Source organism: Salmo trutta, chromosome 2, assembly GCF_901001165.1.
Source record: "Salmo trutta chromosome 2, fSalTru1.1, whole genome shotgun sequence".
NCBI lineage: Eukaryota > Metazoa > Chordata > Actinopteri > Salmoniformes > Salmonidae > Salmo > Salmo trutta.
This window is the reverse complement of record NC_042958.1, coordinates 44,817,878-44,842,575: the sequence shown is the minus strand read 5'-3', so window position 1 is coordinate 44,842,575 and position 24,698 is coordinate 44,817,878. Positions and strand designations below refer to the sequence as shown.

At 47.5% G+C, this 24,698-nt stretch overlaps 1 protein-coding gene and 4 long non-coding RNA genes across 5 annotated transcripts in view; all 5 read right to left on the bottom strand.

Moving 5' to 3' along the window:
* LOC115163111 (serine-rich adhesin for platelets) overlaps window positions 1-24,698 on the bottom strand; it is a 217,806-nt gene that overhangs the window by 22,360 nt on the left and 170,748 nt on the right. The window contains exon 19 of the mRNA XM_029714736.1: window positions 14,647-14,739. Within this exon, the coding sequence (XP_029570596.1) occupies window positions 14,647-14,739 (93 nt within the window). The remainder of the gene's footprint in view (window positions 1-14,646; window positions 14,740-24,698) is intronic.
* On the bottom strand, window positions 1,789-2,593 carry LOC115155717 (uncharacterized). The gene is made up of 2 exons (XR_003868117.1): window positions 2,494-2,593; window positions 1,789-2,334 (listed from the first exon to the last, which is right to left on the bottom strand). It is a non-coding gene; the product is annotated as an uncharacterized LOC115155717 (long non-coding RNA).
* On the bottom strand, window positions 2,589-3,775 carry LOC115155724 (uncharacterized). Its single transcript, XR_003868118.1, has 3 exons — window positions 3,755-3,775; window positions 2,919-3,412; window positions 2,589-2,645 (listed from the first exon to the last, which is right to left on the bottom strand). It is a non-coding gene; the product is annotated as an uncharacterized LOC115155724 (long non-coding RNA).
* On the bottom strand, window positions 5,008-6,717 carry LOC115155706 (uncharacterized). Its single transcript, XR_003868114.1, has 2 exons — window positions 5,713-6,717; window positions 5,008-5,591 (listed from the first exon to the last, which is right to left on the bottom strand). It is a non-coding gene; the product is annotated as an uncharacterized LOC115155706 (long non-coding RNA).
* LOC115155700 (uncharacterized) lies at window positions 12,960-14,498 on the bottom strand. Its single transcript, XR_003868108.1, has 2 exons — window positions 13,042-14,498; window positions 12,960-13,011 (listed from the first exon to the last, which is right to left on the bottom strand). It is a non-coding gene; the product is annotated as an uncharacterized LOC115155700 (long non-coding RNA).

The following is a 24,698-nucleotide window of genomic DNA, read 5'->3' as shown; positions in this document are numbered from 1 at the left end:
AGGGTGTATTGGGGGAGGGACAGGGACAGGGATAGGGGGTATTGGGGGAGGGAGGGACAGGAATAGGGGGTATTGGGGGAGGGACCGGGATAGCGGGTATTGGGGGAGGGACATCGATAGGGGGTATTGGGGGAGGGACCGGGATAGGGGGTATTGGGGGAGGGACAGGGATAGGGGTATTGGGGGAGGGACAGGGATAGGGGGTATTGGGGGAGGGACTGGGGGTATTGGGGGAGGGACAGGGGGTATTGGGAGTATTGGGGGAGGGACAGGGATAGGGGGTATTGGGGGAGGGACAGGGACAGGGACAGGGGGTATTGGGGGAGGGACAGGGATAGGGGGTATTGGAGGAGGGATAGGGGGTATTGGGGGAGGGACAGGGATAGGGGGTATTGGGGGAGGGACAGGGATAGGGGGTATTGGGGGAGGGACAGTGATAGGGGGTATTGGGGGAGGGACAGTGACAGGGGGTATTGGGGGAGGGGCAGGGACAGGGTGTATTGGGGGAGGGACAGGGATAGGGATATGGGGTATTGGGGGAGGGACAGGGATAGGGGGTATTGGGGGAAGGACAGGGATAGTGGGTATTGGGGGAGGGACAGGGACAGGGATAGGGGGTATTGGGGGAGGGACAGGGATAGGTGGTATTGGGGGAGGGACAGGGATAGGTAGTAGCACAATATTAGTGTCATGAATCATGTGACTAGGCGCATCACAATGTCAGAGGAAGTTGTTATTATTTTGATAGGTGTAAAAGGTCCTGTGAAAACACTTAATTTCCAATCTATCCAATCTGACCTGGAGCCAGTTTTATAGTAATACATCTAACGTCCACTGACTGTATGTCTCCACTGCCCACAGGTTAGGGTAATTGACAGGGGTTTGCCATAGAAGACAAGTTCAGTAGCGCTTGGCCCCATACGGCAAAGCATCTGCAGGGCATCAGAAAATCCAACATGAACTTGGATATCTTTACTGTAATAAAGAAACACATAAAAAAACGTTAGCTAGTCACCTGAAATGTCTGAACACAGAATCCAACCCAGAATCTGATTATGACATCATAACCCAGAATCTGATTATGACATCATAACCCAGAATCTGATCATGGAGTTGCCCCCCCACCCCCCCTCCCCCAAAACAGCCGTGGATGGTTTAATCCTCCCTGTGGGGGATTAGGGGATTGGGGCCTCATGGGGGTGTAGGAGACTTTAAGCCCCACTAATACAGTAGTCCTAGAGAGATGTGTTGGGTCTAGCTGCGGCATTTAACCACTAATACCTTTCTTATTCTATAGTATGATATTATAACACTGGCTCTGCTGCTTAAGATCCATAGAGACAAACTGTAGCAGTTGTAAGGATGAGCAGGTCCAAGAAGACTCGGTAGTCTTAGGGATTGGACCTCAGTCCCCAAGACAGCCACCAACTGCGCTAGCCAACATACTGTAGAGCCAAAGATTGGATTTGATTAGTATCCCATAAACTGAGGCCATGACAACAGCTAGTCTTCCTGGGTATTGGCCAGGGGATTGGCTCAGTCAGCCTGCCACCAACTAGGGTAGTCGCTCAATCCAGATTTGTTGATATATAATCAATCAGCAGGTTAAATATAGTTGGTCCTTAGTCGGCCTGCCACCAACTGGGTAAACAGCCCTCTCTGTCCAGATTTATATAATGAACATCCAGGTACATCTCCTGGACAGGACACTAGTCTATCTCTGGGCCTTACCCCATATCCATCCCCTTAGTGCCAAGTAGAGACCTTATCCCATATCCATCCCCTTAGTGCCAAGTAGAGACCTTAACCCATATCCATCCCCTTAGTGCCAAGTAGAGACCTTAACCCATATCCATCCCCTTAGTGCCAAGTAGAGACCTTAACCCATATCCATCCCCTTAGTGCCAAGTAGAGACCTTACCCCATATCCATCCCCTTAGTGCCAAGTAGAGACCTTACCCCATATCCATCCCCTTAGTGCCAAGTAGAGACCTTAACCCATATCCATCCCCTTAGTGCCAAGTAGAGACCTTAACCCATATCCATCCCCTTAGTGCCAAGTAGAGACCTTAACCCATATCCATCCCCTTAGTGCCAAGTAGAGACCTTAACCCATATCCATCCCCTTAGTGCCAAGTAGAGACCTTTACCCATATCCATCCCCTTAGTGCCAAGTAGAGACCTTAACCCATATCCATCCCCTTAGTGCCAAGTAGAGACCTTACCCCATATCTATCCCCTTAGTGCCAAGTGGAGACCTTAACCCATATCCATCCCATTAGTGCCAAGTAGAGACCTTAACCCATATCCATCCCCTTAGTGCCAAGTAGAGACCTTAACCCATATCCATCCCCTTAGTGCTGAGTGCAATGTGGAGACCTTAATCCTTATCCATCCCCTTAGTGCCAAGTAGAGACCTTAACCCATATCCATCCCCTTAGTGCCAAGTAGAGACCTTATCCCATATCCATCCCCTTAGTGCCAAGTAGAGACCTTAACCCATATCCATCCCCTTAGTGCCAAGTAGAGACCTTAACCCTTATCCATCCCCTTAGTGCCAAGTAGAGACCTTAATCCTGATCCATCCCCTTAGTGCCAAGTAGAGACCTTAACCCTTATCCATCCCCTTAGTGCCAAGTAGAGACCTTAACCCATATCCATCCCCTTAGTGCTGAGTGCAATGTGGAGACCTTAATCCTTATCCATCCCCTTAGTGCCAAGTAGAGACCTTACCCCATATCCATCCCCTTAGTGCCAAGTAGAGACCTTACCCCATATCCATCCCCTTAGTGCCAAGTAGAGACCTTAACCCATATCCATCCCCTTAGAGCCAAGTAGAGACCTTAACCCTTATCCATCCCCTTAGTGCCAAGTAGAGACCTTAACCCTTATCCATCCCCTTAGTGCCAAGTAGAGACCTTAACCCTTATCCATCCCCTTAGTGCCAAGTAGAGACCTTAACCCTTATCCATCCCCTTAGTGCAAAGTAGAGACCTTAACCCTTATACATCCCCTTAGTGCCAAGTAGAGACCTTAACCCATATCCATCCCCTTAGTGCCAAGTAGAGACCTTAACCCATATCCATCCCCTTAGTGCCAAGTAGAGACCTTAACCCATATCCATCCCCTTAGTGCCAAGTAGAGACCTTACCCCATATCCATCCCCTTAGTGCCAAGTAGAGACCTTAACCCATATCCATCCCCTTAGTGCCAAGTAGAGACCTTAACCCATATCCATCCCCTTAGTGCCAAGTAGAGACCTTAACCCATATCCATCCCCTTAGTGCCAAGTAGAGACCTTAACCCATATCCATCCCCTTAGTGCCAAGTAGAGACCTTAACCCATATCAATCCCCTTAGTGCCAAGTAGAGACCTTAACCCATATCCATCCCCTTAGTGCCAAGTAGAGACCTTAACCCATAATCTCCCCCTTAGTGCCAAGTAGAGACCTTAACCCATATCCATCCCCTTAGTGCTAAGTAGAGACCTTAACCCATATCCATCCCCTTAGTGCCAAGTAGAGTCCTTAGCCCATATCCATCCCCTTAGTGCCAAGTAGAGACCTTAACCCATATCCATCCCCTGAGTGCCAAGTAGAGACCTTACCCCATATCTATCCCCTTAGTGCCAAGTAGAGACCTTAACCCATATCCATCCCCTTAGTGCCAAGTAGAGGCCTTACCCCATATCCATCCCCTTAGTGCCAAGTAGAGACCTTAACCCATATCCATCCCCTTAGTGCCAAGTAGAGACCTTAACCCATATCCATCCCCTTAGTGCCAAGTAGAGACCTTACCCCATATCCATCCCCTTAGTGCCAAGTAGCGACCTTAACCCATATCCATCCCCTTAGTGCCAAGTAGAGACCTTACCCCTTATCCATCCCCTTAGTGCCAAGTAGAGACCTTAACCCTTATCCATCCCCTTAGTGCCAAGTAGAGACCTTAACCCATATCCATCCCCTTAGTGCTGAGTGCAATGTGGAGACCTTAATCCTTATACATCCCCTTAGTGCCAAGTAGAGACCTTACCCCATATCCATCCCCTTAGTGCCAAGTAGAAACCTTACCCCATATCCATCCCCTTAGTGCCAAGTAGAGACCTTAACCCTTATCCATCCCCTTAGTGCCAAGTAGAGACCTTAACCCATATCCATCCCCTTAGTGCTGAGTGCAATGTGGAGACCTTAATCCTTATACATCCCCTTAGTGCCAAGTAGAGACCTTACCCCATATCCATCCCCTTAGTGCCAAGTAGAGACCTTAACCCATATCCATCCCCTTAGTGCCAAGTAGAGACCTTAACCCATATCCATCCCCTTAGTGCCAATTAGAGACCTTAACCCATATCCATCCCCTTAGTGCCAAGTAGAGACCTTAACCCTTATCCATCCCCTTAGTGCCAAGTAGAGACCTTAACCCTTATCTATCCCCTTAGTGCCAAGTAGAGACCTTAACCCTTATCCATCCCTTTAGTGCCAAGTAGAGACCTTAACCCATATCCATCCCCTTAGTGCCAAGTAGAGACCTTAACCCTTATCCATCCCCTTAGAGAAAAGTAGAGACCTTAACCCATATCCATCCCCTTAGTGCCAAGTAGAGACCTTAACCCATATCCATCCCCTTAGTGCCAAGTAGAGACCTTACCCCATATCCATCCCCTTAGTGCCAAGTAGAGACCTAACCCATATCCATCCCCTTAGTGCCAAGTAGAGACCTTAACCCATATCCATCCCCTTAGTGCCAAGTAGAGACCTTACCCTATATCCATCCCCTTAGTGCCAAGTAGAGACCTTAACCCATATCCATCCCCTTAGTGCCAAGTAGAGACCTTACCCCATATCCATCCCCTTAGTGCCAAGTAGAGACCTTAACCCATATCCATCCCCTTAGTGCCAAGTAGAGACCTTACCCCATATCCATCCCCTTAGTGCCAAGTAGAGACCTTACCCCATATCCATCCCCTTAGTGCCAAGTAGAGACCTTAACCCATATCCATCCCCTTAGTGCCAAGTAGAGACCTTAACCCATATCCATCCCCTTAGTGCCAAGTAGAGACCTTAACCCATATCCATCCCCTTAGTGCCAAGTAGAGACCTTAACCCATATCAATCCCCTTAGTGCCAAGTAGAGACCTTAACCCATATCCATCCCCTTAGTGCCAAGTAGAGACCTTAACCCATATCCATCCCCTTAGTGCCAAGTAGAGACCTTAACCCATATCCATCACCTTAGTGCCAAGTAGAGACCTTAACCCATAATCTCCCCCTTAGTGCCAAGTAGAGACCTTAACCCATATCCATCCCCTTAGTGCTAAGTAGAGACCTTAACCCATATCCATCCCCTTAGTGCCAAGTAGAGTCCTTAACCCATATCCATCCCCTTAGTGCCAAGTAGAGACCTTAACCCATATCCATCCCCTGAGTGCCAAGTAGAGACCTTACCCCATATCTATCCCCTTAGTGCCAAGTAGAGACCTTAACCCATATCCATCCCCTTAGTGCCAAGTAGAGGCCTTACCCCATATCCATCCCCTTAGTGCCAAGTAGAGACCTTAACCCATATCCATCCCCTTAGTGCCAAGTAGAGACCTTAACCCATATCCATCCCCTTAGTGCTGAGTGCAATGTGGAGACCTTAATCCTTATACATCCCCTTAGTGCCAAGTAGAGACCTTAACCCATATCCATCCCCTTAGTGCCAAGTAGCGACCTTAACCCATATCCATCCCCTTAGTGCCAAGTAGAGACCTTACCCCTTATCCATCCCCTTAGTGCCAAGTAGAGACCTTAACCCTTATCCATCCCCTTAGTGCCAAGTAGAGACCTTAACCCATATCCATCCCCTTAGTGCTGAGTGCAATGTGGAGACCTTAATCCTTATACATCCCCTTAGTGCCAAGTAGAGACCTTACCCCATATCCATCCCCTTAGTGCCAAGTAGAGACCTTACCCCATATCCATCCCCTTAGTGCCAAGTAGAGACCTTAACCCTTATCCATCCCCTTAGTGCCAAGTAGAGACCTTAACCCATATCCATCCCCTTAGTGCTGAGTGCAATGTGGAGACCTTAATCCTTATACATCCCCTTAGTGCCAAGTAGAGACCTTACCCCATATCCATCCCCTTAGTGCCAAGTAGAGACCTTAACCCATATCCATCCCCTTAGTGCCAAGTAGAGACCTTAACCCATATCCATCCCCTTAGTGCCAATTAGAGACCTTATCCCATATCCATCCCCTTAGTGCCAAGTAGAGACCTTAACCCTTATCCATCCCCTTAGTGCCAAGTAGAGACCTTAACCCTTGCTTATAGAAGAGGACGGGTTCCTTTAGAAGAGGAAGGGTTCCTTTAAAAGAGGAAGGGTTCCTTTGGAAGTGGAAGGGTTCCTTTAGAAGAGGAAGGGTTCCTTTAGAATAGGAAGGGTTCCTTTAGAAGTGGAAGGGTTCATTTTCCTTTAGAAGTGGAAGGTTTCCTTTAGAAGTGGACGGGTTCCTTTAGAAGTGGAAGGGTTCCTTTAGAAGAGGAAGGGTTCCTTTAGAAGAGGAAGGGTTCCTTTAGAAGTGGAAGGGTTCATTTAGAAGAGGAAGGGTTCCTTTAGAAGAGGAAGGGTTCCTTTAGAAGTGGAAGGGTTCCTTTTGAAGAGGAAGGGTTCCTTTAGAAGTGGAAGGGTTCCTTTAGAAGAGGAAGGGTTCCTTTAGAAGTGGAAGGGTTCATTTAGAAGAGGAAGGGTTCCTTTAGAAGTGGAAGGGTTAATTTTCCTTTAGAAGTGGAAGGGTTCCTTTAGAAGTGGAAGGGTTCCTTTTGAAGAGGAAGGGTTCCTTTAGAAGTGGAAGGGTTCCTTTAGAAGCGGATGGAATCTAGTTCTGACTGTAGTTGGATCAGGGCAGTAGGAGCACAGTGATGAGGGGGCAATAGCACAGGAGGTAACATTACTTTTACTATGGGTGAACTGAAGAGATTCCACATGTGAGTGCTGGGCTTCTTGAGGCGGGACTGTAGAGTTAGCAGTGGTGGAAAAAATACCCAATTGTCACACTTTATTAAATCTATAGATACCTTAGTAGAAAGTTACCCTTGATATATATATATATATATATATATATATATATATATATATATACTGCTCAAAAAAATAAAGGGAACACTTAAACAACACAATGTAACTCCAAGTCAATCACACTTCTGTGAAATCAAACTGTCCACTTAGGAAGCAACACTGATTGACAATACATTTCACATGCTGTTGTGCAAATGGAAAAGACAACAGGTGGAAATTATAGGCAATTAGCAAGACACCCCCAACAAAGGAGTGGTTCTGCAGGTGGTGACCACAGACCACTTCTCAGTTCCTATGCTTTCTGGCTGATGTTTTGGTCACTTTTGAATGCTGGCGGTGCTTTCACTCTAGTGGTAGCATGAGACGGAGTCTACAACCCACACAAGTGGCTCAGGTATTGCAGCTCATCCAGGATGGCACATCAATACGAGCTGTGGCAAGAAGGTTGGCTGTGTCTGTCAGCGTAGTGTGCAGAGCATGGAGGCGCTACCAGGAGACAGGCCAGTACATCAGGAGACGTGGAGGAGGCCGTAGGAGGGCAACAACCCAGCAGCAGGACCGCCACCTCCGCCTTTGTGCAAGGAGGAGCAGGAGGAGCACTGCCAGAGCCCTGCAAAATGACCTCCAGCAGGCCACAAATGTGCATGTGTCTGCTCAAACGGTCAGAAACAGACTCCATGAGGGTGGTATGAGGGCCCGATGTCCACAGGTGGGGGTTGTGCTTACAGCCCAACACCGTGCAGGACGTTTGGCATTTGCCAGAGAACACCAAGATTGGCAAATTCGCCACTGGCGCCCTGTGCTCTTCACAGATGAAAGCAGGTTCACACTGAGCACATGTGACAGACGTGACAGAGTCTGGAGACGCCGTGGAGAATGTTCTGCTGCCTGCAACATCCTTCAGCATGACCGGTTTGGCGGTGGGTCAGTCATGGTGTGGGGTGGCATTTCTGTGCTTGCCAGAGGTAGCCTGACTGCCATTAGGTACCGAGATGAGATCCTCAGACCCCTTGTGAGACCATATGCTGGTGCGGTTGGCCCTGGGTTCCTCCTAAAGCAAGACAATGCTAGACCTCATGTGGCTGGAGTGTGTCAGCAGTTCCTGCAAGAGGAAGGCATGCTATGGACTGGCCCGCCCGTTCCCCAGACCTGAATCCAATTGAGCACATCTGGGACATCATGTCTCGCTCCATCCACCAACGCCACGTTGCACAACAGACTGTCCAGGAGTTGGCTGATGCTTTAGTCCAGGTCTGGGAGGAGATCCCTCAGGAGACCATCCACCACCTCATCAGGAGCATGCCCAGGCGTTGTAGGGAGTTCATACAGGCACGTGGAGGCCACACACACTACTGAGCCTCATTTTGACTTGTTTTAAGGACATTACATCAAAGTTGGATCAGCCTGTAGTGTGGTTTTCCACTTTAATTTTGAGTGTGACTCCAAATCCAGACCTCCATGGGTTGATAAATTGGATTTCCATAGATTATTTTTGTGTGATTTTGTTGTCAGCACATTCAACTATGTAAAGAAAAAAGTATTTAATAAGATTATTTCATTCATTCAGATCTAGGAGGTGTTATTTTAGTGTTCCCTTTATTTTTTTGAGCAGTGTATATATATATATATATATATATATATATGTGTGAGATATATATATATATACATATATTTATACATATATATATATATATATATACATATATATATTTATATCTTCACATTTTCAAACAGTTTAATTAAACATCTAGTGTTCAGCGAAATAACAACACAGTGTCAAATACAGGTAGGCTAGTCAAATAATTAACATCCAATCGCATTAACTGTTACTCTCTCACAGGAATTCCACTAACAGCCAAACGTAGCTGTTGCTCATTCCGTTTGCTCTAAAAATTATTAAATTATTTTTTTTAAAGTAAGACCCACGTCCGTAGAGACACATACCAGCTCTACTGGTAGTACTGCTACCACCAGCAGTACTACACCTGCACCTGTCAACGACACAAGTTGTTCTGCTTCAATGACACAAGTTGTTCTGCTTCCACGAGCACATCCAATGCTAGCATCAGTAATTCTACATTTGTTGTTAGCCCAGCTAGCATGGACACTGACAGTTGTGAATCTGATGCAGACAAAGAGCTACTGCCCCCTTACCTGGGGAAAGCACCGAACAACAGACAGGGACGTTGGACCATCGAAGAGGCGCAAATATGATGAGAACTACATTTATTTGGGGTTCACTTAGATTGGGAGTAGTGCCTTTCCTCAGCCACAGTGTGTTATATGTGCAAAGGTAATATCTCACAACTCGATGAAACCTTCACTCTTGCGCAGACAATTAGAAACAAAACATGCCAATTTGAAAAATAAGCCACGGCAGTTTTTTGAGCGAGAATTAAGATGACTTTTGAGTAGTAAGACATGTATAAAAGCAACAGATACCATTAATAAGAAGGGGCTAGAAGCGTCTTATATGGTGAGCTACCGAGTGGCTAGGACAGGCAAGCTCCATACTATTGTGGAGGACTTAATTCTTCCTGCTGCGGTGGATGGAACAATGCTGGGGGAAAAGGCCCAAAAAACTATACAGACAATGCCTTCATTAAACAACAATGTTTCACAACGCATCAGTGACATGCCAGGAGATGTTTTGAAACAATTACTGCTTCACATACAAGCCAGTGAATTCTATGCGTTACAGCTGGATGAGTCAACAGACGTGGCAGGCCTGGCACAGCTCCTGGTATATGTCCGTTACATTTATGGGGGGCCAATTAAGGAAGACATCCTCTTCTGCAAACGACTAGAAACTAGGACAACAGGAGTGGATATTTTTGTGACAACTTTGTGACATCAAATGGACTTTGGTGGTCAAGATGTGTTGGTATCTGTACTGATGGCGCAAAAGCCATGACAAGGAGACATAGTGGAGTGGTAACGTGCATGCAAGCAGTTGCTCCCGACGCCACTTGGGTACACTGCAGCATCCACTGAGAGGCTCTTGCTGCCAATGGAATGCCTGACAGCTTGAAAGACGTTTTGGGCACTACAGTGAAAATGGTTAACTTTGTTAAAGCAAGGCCCCTGAACTCTTGTGTATTTTCTGCACTATGCAATGATATGGGCAGCGACCATGTAACGCTTTTACAACATACAGAAGTGAGCTGGTTATCAAGGGGCAAAGTATTGAGAGACAAGCTTCTTCGGGATCGGTGTCCCTTCCACGGGACGGCTGAGCTAACGTAGGCTAATACGATTAGCATGAGGTTGTAAATAACAAGAACATTTCCCAGGACATAGACTTATTTGATATTGGCAGAAAGCTTAAATTCTTGTTAATCTAACTAACTACACACACATGACAAGTTTCTCCCACTATCTGGGTGATGTTTTTTATCACCTGAATTATCTGAATCTAGGATTACAGGGACTCTCCGCAACTATATTCAATGTGCGGGACAAAATTGAGGCTATGATTAAGTTGGAGCTCTTCTCTGTCTGCATTTACAAGGACAACACACAGGTCTTTCTATCATTATATGATTTTTTTGTGTGCAAATGCACTCAAGCTTACGGACAATGTCAAATCTGATATAGCGAAGCTCCTGAGTGAGTTGGGTGCGCAATTACGCAGGTACTTTCCCGAAACGGATGACACAAACAACTGGATTTGTTATCCCTTTCATGCCCTGCTTCCAGTCCACTTACAGATATCTGAACAAGAGAGCCTCATCGAAATTGCAACAAGCGGTTCTGTGAAAATGTAATTTAATCAGAAGCCACTGTCAGATTTCATGATTAGGCTGCGCTCAGAGTATCCGGCCTTGAAAAATCGCGCTGTTAAGACACTGATGCCCTTTGCAACCACGTGTATGAGGGAGTGGGTTCTTGCTCTCACTGGCATGAATACAGGCACAGACTGTGTGTGGAAAATGATTTAAAACTGAGAATCTCTCCAATACAACCCAACATTGCAGAGTTATGTGCATCATTTCAAGCACACCCTTCTCATTAACCTGTGGTGAGTTATTCACAATTTTCGATTAACAAATAAGGTTTTATATGTACGATTGTTAAATAAAGAGCAAAATGACTGATTATTATTATATTATTATTTGTGCCCTGGTCCTATAAGAGCTCTTTGTCACTTCCCACGAGTCGGGTCGTGACAAAAACTCACTTATTCTTATGTTTAATAAATGTATCGTATAGTGTGTGTGTGGCAGGCTTACAATGATGGCAAAAAACAACATTTGAGAATGAGCTGACCCTGGTGCTAGAGGGGGTATGCAGCTGGAGGTTGAATGTTTGAAGGGGTACAGGACTATAAAAAGTTTGGGAACCACTGCAGTAGATCATTCCATTCTTGTGGGCCGGCTAAGGAGTATTGGTGTCTCTGAGGGGTCTTTGGCCTGGTTTGCTAACTACCTCTCTCAAAGAGTTCAGTGTATAAAATCAGAACATCTGATGTCTCAGCCACTGCCTGTCACCAAGGGAGTACCCCAAGGCTCGATCCTAGACCCCACGCTCTTCTCAATTTACATCAACAACATAGCTCAGGAAGTAGGAACCTCTCTCATCCATTTATATTCAGATGATACAGTCTTATACTCAGCTGGCCCCTCCCCGGATTTTGTGTTAAACACTATACAACAAGACTTTCTTAGTGTCCAACAAGCTTTCTCTGTCCTTAACCTTGTTCTGAACACCTCCAAAACAAAGGTCATGTGGTTTGGGAAGAAGAATGCCCCTCTCCTGTGATTACTACCTCTGAGGGTTTAGAGCTTGAGGTAGTCACCTCATACAAGCACTGGGGAGTTTGGGTAGAAGGTACACTGTCCTTCTCTCAGCACATATCAAAGCTGCAGGCTAAAGTTAAATCTAGACTTGGTTTCCTCTATCATAATCACGCCTTTCACCCCAGCTGACAAACTATTTAAAAAAAAAATATTTAACCTTTATTTAACTAGGCAAGTCAGCTAGAAATAAATTCTTATTTACAGTGACGGACTACCCTGGCCAAACCTTAACCTGGACAATGCTGGGCCAGTTGTGATACAGCCTGGAATCGAACCAGGGTCTGTAGTGACGCCTCTAGCACTGAGATGCAGTGCCTCAGACCACTGAACCAGGATCTGTAGTGACGCCTCTAGCACTGAGATGCAGTGCCTTAGACGGCTGCACCACTCGGGATATCTGATTAACCCTGATTCAGATGACCATCCTACCCATGCTAGATTACGGAGACGTAATTTATAGATCGGCAGGTAAAGGTGCTCTCGAGCAGCTAAATGTTCTTTACCTTTCGGGCCATCAGATTTGCGACCAATGCTCCTTATAGGACACATCACTGCACTCTATACTCCTCTGTAAACTGGTCATCTCTGCATACCCGTCGCAAGACCTGCTGGTTGATGCTTATTTCTATAACCCTCCTAGGCCTCACTCCCCCCTATCTGAGATACCTACTGCAGCCCTCATCCTCCACATACAACATCAGTTTTGCCAGTCACATTCTGTTAAAGGTCCCCAAAGCACACTCATCCCTGGGTTGCTCGTCTTTTCAGATCGCTGCAGATAGTGACTGGAACGAGCTGCAAAAAAACACTCAAACTGGACAGTTTTATCTCCATCTCTTCATTCAGTATTAATGCTAAATTGTAATTATTTTGCCTCTATGGCCTATTTATTGCCTACCTCCCTACTCTTCTACATTTGCACACACTGTACATAGATATTCTATTTTTCTTTTCTTTTATGTTATTGACTGTACGTTTGTTTATGTGTAACTCTGTTGTTGTTTTTGTCGCACTGCTATGCTTTATCTTGGCCAGGTCGCAGTTGTAAATTCTCAGCTGGCCTACCTGGTAAAATAAAGGTGAAATAATTTTAAAAAATTTAATTCAAAGACTCAAAACGGACCTATCTCCTTACTAGGCCTACCCAACGGACCTATCTCCTGACTAGGCCTACCCAGCAGACCTATCTCCTGACTAGGCCTACCCAACAGACCTATCTCCTGACTAGACCTACCCAACGGACCTATCTCCTGACTAGGCTTACCCAACAGACCTATCTCCTGACTAGGCTTACCCAACAGACCTATCTCCTGACTAGGCCTACCCAACAGACCTATCTCCTGACTAGGCCTACCCAACAGACCTATCTCCTGACTAGACCTACCCAACGGACCTATCTCCTGACTAGGCTTACCCAACAGACCTATCTCCTGACTAGGCCTACCCAACAGACCTATCTCCTGACTAGACCTACCCAACAGACCTATCTCCTGACTAGACCTACCCAACAGACCTATCTCCTGACTAGACCTACCCAACAGACCTATCTCCTGACTAGAGCTACCCAACAGACCTATCTCCTGACTATTCCTACCCAACAGACCTATCTCCTGACTAGACCTACCCAACGGACCTATCTCCTGACTAGGCTTACCCAACAGACCTATCTCCTGACTAGGCCTACCCAACAGACCTATCTCCTGACTAGACCTACCCAACGGACCTATCCCCTGACTAGGCCTACCCAACAGACCTATCTCCTGACTAGACCTACCCAACAGACCTATCTCCTGACTAGACCTACCCAACAGACCTATCTCCTGACTAGGCCTACCCAACAGACCTATCTCCTGACTAGGCCTACCCAACAGACCTATCTCCTGACTAGGCCTACCCAACAGACCTATCTCCTGACTAGGCCTACCCAACAGACCTATCTCCTGACTAGACCTACCCAACAGACCTATCTCCTAACTAGGCTTACCCAACAGACCTATCTCCTGACTAGGCCTACCCAACGTCCCTATCTTAACTTTCATCTGGTGTGACCCTCAGTAACAGATGCATTTCACATGGTTTCACTACAGACCTTAGATGGAAGATAAATGAACCATCTGTATCTGGAAACCTCTACTGACTTCTCTTCTGAAGCAAGGCAGCAACGATATCGGGGTTTGTTGGGTTATTTAGGAGACAAAGTCAGTCAGTCAGAAAACAGGAATGTGAGATTACAGATGAAAGGCTCAACAGTATCTGATCATTCTGCTTCACTCTCTCCCGTCAGATCGAGGAATGAGGAGGGTTACAAAATACTGGTTACTTTCCAAAAATTCCCAGGTCAAGTTAGTGTTAATGGAAGCCTCTCATGTTCAGGCCGATAGCCGACATGTTCAGGCCAATAGCCGAAAAGTTTGTTACACAGCCAAGAAAAGAAAAGGCTCAGCACTCTTTAAGTTAATTGGTTCAGGAGATCCGGGATTGGAGGTCAGGGGTCAGGGTCTGGAAGCCGTGTTAGAGATGTTACATGGGGGAAAAAAGGGAGAGGCAGCGACGGTTGATGTTGCTGTTTAGTAACGGCCATGGGTTCACACACACACACAATGGTGTGACTAGAGGGGGGAGGGGGAGGCAGGCTGAGACACGCTCATGCTGCTCACACACACACACACACACACACACACACACACACACACACACACACACACACACACACACACACACACACACACACACACACACACACACAGAGCGAGAGCAGGTACAGGTGCAGGCTGGCTCAGCTCAGTACCTGGGGGGTGACAGTGGAGAGGGAGGGGCTGTCTGAGATGTATTTGGCTACCTGAAGAGCCTCTATCCTCAGAGCAGCTAGAACCAGTTCCTCCTGAGACGCAGGTAAGAGGGAGGAAGAGAGAGGAGGGGGGGGGGGGGGATCAGGGAGGAGAAGGAGGAGAGAGGAAGAGGGAGGGGGGTGGGTGTTGCAGGAGGGGGGAGGGAGGGGGAGGGAGGGGGCAGGGGGGAGACATAGAAAACCAGAAGTTGAGTTACACACACCTAGGCTAATTACTTCTCACCTACAGTACCCACATTCTCATCTACAGTACCCATATTCTCACCTACAGTACCCACATTCTCACCTACAGCACTCTCACCTACAGTACCCACATTCTCACCTACAGCACTCTCACCTACAGTACCCACATTCTCATCTACAGCACTCTCACCTACAGTACCCACATTCTCACCTACAGCACTCTCACCTACAGTACCCACATTCTCACCTACAGCACTCTCACCTACAGTACCCACATTCTCACCTACAGCACTCTCACCTACAGTACCCACATTCTCATCTACAGCACTCTCACATACAGTACCCACATTCTCATCTACAGAAACCACATTCTCACCTACAGTACCCACATTCTCACCTACAGTACCCACACTCTCACCTATAGTACCCACAATCTCACCTATAGTACCCACACTCTCACCTACTGCACTCTCACCTATAGTACCCACACTCTCACCTATAGTACCCTCACTCTCACCTATAGTACCCACACTCTCACCTATAGTACCCACACTCTCACCTATAGTACCCACACTCTCACCTATAGTACCCTCACTCTCACCTATAGTACCCACACTCTCACCTATAGTACCCACACTCGCACCTATAGTACCCTCACTCTCACCTACTGCACTCTCACCTACAGTACCCTCACTCTCACCAACGGTACCCACAATCTCACCTATAGTACCCACAATCTCACCTATAGTACCCACATTCTCACCTACAGTACCCACAATCTCACCTAGAGTACCCAAAATCTCACCTATAGTACCCACATTCTCACCTACAGTACCCACACTCTCAGCTATAGTACCCTCACTCTCACCTATAGTACCCACACTCTCACCTATAGTACCCACACTCGCACCTATAGTACCCTCACTCTCACCTACTGCACTCTCACCTATAGTACCCTCACTCTCACCAACAATACCCACAATCTCACCTATAGTACCCTCACTCTCACCAACGGTAACCACAATCACACCTATAGTACACACAATCTCACCTATAGTATCCACATTCTCACCTACAGTACCCACAATCTCACCTAGAGTACCTACAATCTCACCTATAGTACCCACATTCTCACCTACAGTACCCACACTCTCAGCTACAGTACCCCCACTCTCACCTACAGTACACTCACTCTCACCTACAGTACCCTCACGGCCACCTACAGTACCCTAACGCTCACCTACAGTACCCACACTCTCACCTATAGTACCATCACTCTCAGCTACAGCACCCACCCTCTAAACTATAGTACCCACGCTCTCACCTACAGCACACTCACGCTCACCTACAGTACCCTCACTCTCACCTACAGTACCCTCACACTCACCTACAGTACCCTCACTCTCACCTACAGTAAACTCACTCTCACCTACAGTACCCTCACGGCCACCTACAGTACCCTAACGCTCACCTACAGTACCCACACTCTCACCTATAGTACCATCACTCTCACCTACAGCACCCACACTCTAAACTATAGTACCCACATTCTCACCTACGGTACCCACACTCTCACCTACAATACCCACATTTTCACCTATGGTACCCACACTCTCACCTACGGTACCCACACTCTCACCTACAATACCCACATTTTCACCTACGGTACCCACACTCTCACCTACAGTACCCACACTCTCACCTATGGTACCCACACTCTCAACTACGGTACCCACGTTCTGACCTACGGTACCCACAATCTCACCTATAGTACCCACAATCTCACCTATAGTACCCACATTCTCACCTACATTACCCACAATCTCACCTAGAGTACCCACAATCTCACCTATAGTACCCACATTCTCACCTACAGTACCCACACTCTCACCTATAGTACCATCACTCTCACCTACAGCACCCACACTCTAAACTATTGTACCCACATTCTCACCTACGGTACCCACACTCTCCCCTACAATATCCACATTTTCACCTATGATACCCACACTCTCACCTACGGTACCCACGTTCTGACCTACGGTACCCTCACTCTCACCTACAGTACCCACACTCTCACCTATAGTACCCACACTCTCACCTACAGCACCCACACTCTCATCTATAGTTCCCACATTCTCACCTATAGTACCCTCACTCTCACCTACTGCACTCTCACCTACAGTACTCACACTCTCACCTATAGTACCCACACTCTCACCTACAGTACCCACACTCTCACCTATAGTACCCTCACTCACACCTATAGTACCCACACTCTCACCTATAGAACCCTCACTCTCACCTACTGCACTCTCACTTATATTACACACACTCTCACCTATAGAACCCCTCACTCTCACCTACAGCACCCACACTCTCATCTATAGTTCCCACATTCTCACCTATAGTACCCTCACTCTCACCTACTGCACTGTCACCTACAGTACTCACACTCTCACCTATAGTACCCACACTCTCACCTTCATTACCCTCACTCTCACCTACAGTACCCTCACTCTCACCAACGTTACCCACAATCTCACATATAGTACCCTCACTCTCACCAACGGTACCCACAATCTCACCTATAGTACCCACAACCTCAACTATAGTACCCACATTCTCAACTACAATACCCACAATCTCACCTATAGTACCCACATGCTCACCTACAGTACCCACGCTCTCACCTATAGTACCCACTCTCTCACCTACAGTATCCTCACGCTCACCTACAGTACCCTCACTCTCACCTACAGTACCTTCACTATAACCAACAGTACTCTCACGCTCACCTACAGAACCCTCACGCTCACCTACAGTACCCACACTCTCACTAACAGTACCATTACTCTCACCTACAGCACCCACACTCTAACCTATAGTACCCACATTCTCACCTAAGGTACCCACACTCTCACCTACGGTACCCACACTCTCACCTACGGTACCCACACTCTCACCTACGGTACCCACATTCTCACCTACGGTACCCTCACTCTCACCTACGGTACCCTCACTCTCACCTGCGGTACCCACATTCTCACCTATAGTACCCACATTCTCACCTACAGAACCCTCACTCTCTCAAACAGTACCCACACTCTCACCTATAGTACCCAGATTCTCATCTATAGTGTCAAGACTTTCACCTAAATCTCCCTCACTCTCACCTACAGCACCCTCACTCTCACCTATAGTACCCTCACGTTCAGCTATAGTACCCACACTCTCACCTACGGTACCCTCACTCTCACCTACAGTACCCTCACACTCATCTACAGTACCCTCACTCTCACCTACAGTACCCTCACTCTCACCTACAGTACCCTCACTCTCACCTATAGTACCCTCACTCTCACCTACAGTACCCACACTCTCACCTCTAGTACCCACACTCTCACCTACAGCACCCACACTCTCATCTATAGTTCCCACATTCTCACCTATAGTACCCTCACTCTCACCTACTGCACTCTCACCTACAGTACTCACACTCTCACCTATAGTACCCACACTCTCACCTACAGTACCCACACTCTCACCTATAGTACTCTCACTCACACCTATAGTACCCACACTCTCACTTATAGAACCCTCACTCTCACCTACTGCACTCTCACTTATAGTACACACACTCTCACCTATAGTACCCACAGTGTCACCTTTAGTACCCACACTCTCACCTATACAACCCCTCACTATCACCTATAGTACCCACACTCTCACCTATAGTACCCACACTCTCACATATATTACCCTCACTCTCACCTACTGCACTCTCACCTTCAGTTCCCTCACTCTCACCTACAGTACCCTCACTCTCACCAACGGTACCCACAATCTCACATATAGTACCCTCACTCTCACCAACGGTACCCACAATCTCACCTATAGTACCCACAATCTCAACTATAGTACCCACATTCTCACCTACAATACCCACAATCTCATCTATAGTACCCATAATCTCACCTATAGAACCCACATTCTCACCTACAGTACCCACGCTCTCACCTATAGTACCCACGCTCTCACCTACAGTATCCTCACGCTCACCTACAGTACCCTCACTCTCACCTACAGTACCTTCACTATCACCAACAGTACTCTCACGCTCACCTACAGTACCCTCACGCTCACCTACAGTACCCACACTCTCAACTATAGTACCCACATTCTCACCTAAGGTACCCACACTCTCACCTACGGTACCCACACTCTCACCTACGGTACCCACACTCTCACCTACGGTACCCACATTCTCACCTACGGTACCCTCACTCTCACTTACGGTACCCTCACTCTCACCTGCGGTACCCACATTCTCACCTATAGTACCCACATTCTCACCTACAGAAACCTCACTCTCTCAAACAGTACCCACACTCTCACCTATAGTACCCAGATTCTCACCAATAGTGTCAACACTTTCACCTAAAGCTCCCTCACTCTCACCTACAGCACCCTCACTCTCACCTACAGTACCCTCACGTTCACCTATAGTACCCACACTCTCACCTACGGTACCCTCACTCTCACCTACAGTACCCTCACACTCATCTACAGTACCCTCACTCTCACCTACAGTACCCTCACTCTCACCTATAGTACCCACACTCTCAACTATAGTACCCACTCACGCACCTATAGTACCCTCACTCTCAACTACTGCACTCTCACCTACAGTACCCTCACTCTCACCAACGGTACCCACATTCTCACCTACGGTACCCACATTCTCACTTACAGAGCCCTCACTCTCACCTACAGTACCCACACTCTCACCTATAGTACCCACACTCTCACCTACAGCACCCACACTCTCATCTATAGTTCCCAAATTCTCACCTATAGTACCCTCACTCTCACCTACCTCATTCTCACCTACAGTACCCACACTCTCACCTATAGTACCCACACTCTCACCTATAGTACCATCACTCTCACCTACAGCACCCACACTCTAAACTATAGTACCCACATTCTCACATACGGTACCCACACTCTCACCTACAGCACCCACACTCTAAACTATAGTACCCACATTCTCACCTACGGTACCCACACTCTCACCTACAATACCCACATTTTCACCTACGGTACCCACACTCTCACCTACAGTACCCACACTCTCACCTACGGTACCCACAGTCTCACCTACGGTACCCTCACTCTCACCTATGGTACCCACACTCTCACCTACGGTACCCACACTCTCACCTACAGTACCCACACTCTCACCTACGGTACCCACAGTCTCACCTACGGTACCCTCACTCTCACCTATAGTAACCACACTCTCACCTACAATACCCACACTCTCACCTACGGTACCCACATTCTCACATACGGTACCCACATTCTCACTTACAGTACCCTCACTCTCACCTACAGTACCCACACTCTCACCTATAGTACCCCCACTCTCACCTACAGCACCCACATTCTCACCTATAGTACCCTCACTCTCACCTACTGCACTCTCACCTACAGTACTCACACTCTCACCTATAGTACCCACACTCTCACCTACAGTACCCACACTCTCACCTATAGTACCCACACTCTCACCTATAGTACCCACACTCTCACATATATTACCCTCACTCTCACCTACTGCACTCTCATCTTCAGTACCCTCACTCTCACCTACAGTACCCTCACTCTCACCAACGGTACCCACAATCTCACATATAGTACCCTCACTCTCACCTACTGCATTCTCACCTACAGTACCCACACTCTCACCTATAGTACCCACATTCTCACCTACAGTACCCACGCTCTCACCTATAGTACCCACGCTCTCACCTACAGTACCCTCACTCTCACCTACAGTACCTTCACTATCACCAACAGTACTCTCACGCTCACCTACAGTACCCTCACGCTCACCTACAGTACCCACACTCTCACCAACAGTACCATTACTCTCACCTACAGCACCCACACTCTAACCTATAGTACCCACATTCTCACCTAAGGTACCCACACTCTCACCTACGGTACCCACACTCTCACCTATGGTACCCACATTCTCACCTACGGTACCCTCACTCTCCCCTACGGTACCCTCACTCTCACCTGCGGTACCCACATTCTCACCTATAGTACCCACATTCTCACCTACAGAACCCTCACTCTCTCAAACAGTACCCACACTCTCACCTATAGTACCCAGATTCTCACCTATAGTGTCAACACTTTCACCTAAAGTTCCCTCACTCTCACCTACTGCACCCTCACTCTCACCTACAGTAGCCTCACGTTCACCTATAGTACCCACACTCTCACCTACGGTACCCTCACTCTCACCTACAGTACCCTCACACTCATCTACAGTACCCTCACTCTCACCTACAGTACCCTCACTCTCACCTACAGTACCCTCACTCTCACCTATAGTACCCACACTCTCACCTATAGTACCCACACACGCACCTATAGTACCCTCACTCTCACCTACAGTACCCTCACTCTCACCTACAGTACCCTCACTCTCACCAACGGTACCCACATTCTCACCTACGGTACCCACATTCTCACTTACAGTGCCCTCACTCTCACCTACAGTACCCTCACTCTCACCTACAGTACCCACACTCTCACCTACAGCACCCACACTCTCATCTATAGTTCCCAAATTCTCACCTATAGTACACTCACTCTCACCTACTGCATTCTCACCTACAGTACCCACACTCTCACCTATAGTACCCACACTCTCACCTATAGTACCCACACTCTCACCTATAGTTCCCTCACTTTCACCTATAGTACCCTCACTCTCACCTATAGTACCCACACTCTCACCTATAGTACCCACACTCTCACCTATAGTACCCACACTCTCACCTATAGTACCCTCACTCTCACCTATAGTACCCACACTCTCACCTATAGTACCCACACTCTCACCTATAGTACCCACACTCTCACCTACAGTACCCACACTCGCACCTATAGTACCCTCACTCTCACCTACTGCCCTCTCACCTACAGTACCCTCACTCTCACCAACGGTACCCACAATCTCACCTTTAGTACCCTCACTCTCATCAACGGTACCCATAATCTCACCTATAGTACCCACAATCTCACCTATAGTACCCACATTCTCACCTACAGTACCCACAATCTCACCTGGAGTACCGACAATCTCACCTATAGTACCCACAATCTCACCTACAGTACCCACACTCTCAGCTATAGTACCCTTACGCTCACCTACAGTACACTCACTCTCACCTACAGTACCCTCACGGCCACCTACAGTACCCTAACGCTCACCTACAGTACCCACACTCTCACCTATAGTACCAACACTCTCACCTACAGCACCCACACTCTAAACTATAGTACCCACGCTCTCACCTACAGCACACTCACGCTCACCTACAGTACCCACACTCTCACCTACAGTACCCACACTCTCACCTATAGTACCATCACTCTCACCTACAGCACCCACACTGTAAACTATAGTACCCACATACTCACCTACGGTACCCACATACTCACCTACGGTACCCATATACTCACCTATGGCACCCACACTCACGTACAGTACCCGCACTCTCACCTACAGCACCCACATTCTCACCTAATGGTACCCTCACTCTCACCTACGGAACCCACATTCTCACCTAAGGTACCCACATTCTCACCTACGGTACCCTCACTCTCACCTACAATACCCTCACTCTCACCTACAGTACCCACATTCTCACCTATAGAACCCTCACTCTCACCTACAGTACCCACATTCTCACCTACAGCACACTCACTGTCACCTACAGTACCCTCACTCTCACCTACAGTACCCTCACTCTCACCTATAGTAACCACACTCTCACTTATAGTACCCACACTCTCACCTACAGTACCCTCACTCTCACCTATAGTACCTACACTCTCAACTATAGTACCCACATTCTCACCTATAGTACCCTCACTCTCACCTATAGTACCCACATTCTCACCAACTGTACCCTCACTCTCACCTACATTACCCTCACTCTCACCTACAGTACCCTCACTCTCACCTACAGTACCCTCACTCTCACCTACAGTACCCTCACTCTCACCTACAGTACCCTCACTCTCACCTATAGTAACCACACTCTCACCTATAGTACCCACACTCTCACCTACAGTACCCTCACTCTCACCTATAGTACCTACACTCTCACCTACAGTACCCTCACTATCACCTACAATACCCTCACTCTCACCTACAGTACCCACATTCTCACCTATAGTACCCTCACTCTCACCTATAGTACCCACACTCTCACCTATAGTACCCACACTCTCACCTACAGCACTCTTACCTACAGTACCCACACTCTCACCTACAGTACCCTCACTCTCACCTACAGCACTCTCACCTACAGTGCCCTCACTCTCACCTAAAGCACTCTCACCTACAGTACCCTCACTCTCACCTACAGCACTCTCACCTATAGTACCTACACTCTCACCTACATCACTCTCACCTACAGTACCCTCACTCTCACCTACAGTACCCACACTCTCCTCTACGGTACCCACACTCTCACCTACGGTACCCACACTCTCACCTGCGTTACCCACACTCTCACCTGCGGTTCCCACACTCTCACCTACGGTACCCACATTCTCACCTACGGTACCCACACTCTCACCTGCGGTACCCACACTCTCACCTACGGTACCCACATTCTCACCTACGGTACCCACACTCTCACCTGCGGTACCCACACTCTCACCTACAGCACTCTCACCTACAGTACACTCACTCTCACCTACAGTACCCACACTCTCACTTATAGTACCCACACTCTCACCTATAGTACCCACATTCTCACCTACAGTACCCTCACTCTCACCTACAGTACCCACACACTCAAAGATCAACAAACAGGCTTACATAGATAAAGGCAAAGGAAGCTCAATTAAAGTAAAGGTCGGAGATAAGGTAAAGGAAACTGACTAGTAAACAGATTAGAAATGAGACTCGACGAAAGACTAGACGATGGACTAGACAACAGACCAGACAACAGACCAAACGACAGACTAGACAACAGACTAGACAACAGAATGAACAACTGACTAGACAACTGACTAGACAACAGACTAGACAACAGACTACACAACTTATGGACAACCAACTACACAACAGACTAGACAACGAACCGGACAACTGACCAGACAATGGACCAGACAACGGACCAGACAACTGACTAGACAACTGACTAGACAACTGACTAGACAACAGACTCGACAACAGACTAGACAACAGACTAGACAACTGACTAGACAACTGACTAGACAACAGACTAGACAACTGACTAGACAACTGACTAGACAACAGACTAGACAACTGACTAGACAACAGACTAGACAACAGACTAGACAACTGACTAGACAACAGACTAGACAACAGACTAGACAACAGACTAGACAACAGACTAGACAACAGACTAGACAACATATTAGAAAAAAGACTAGACAACTGACTGGACAACTGACTGGACAACAAACTGGACAATAGACTAGACAACAGACTAGACAACATATTAGAAAAAAGACTAGACAACTGACTAGACAACTGACTAGACAACAGAATGAACAACTGACTAGAGAACAGACTAGACAACATATTAGAGAACGGACTAGACAACAGACTAGACAACAGACTACACAACTTATGGACAACAGCCTAGACAACAGACTAGACAACAGACTGGACAACAGATTGGACAACAGACTGGACAACAGACGAGAAAACAGACTAGACAACAGAATGAACAGCTGACTAG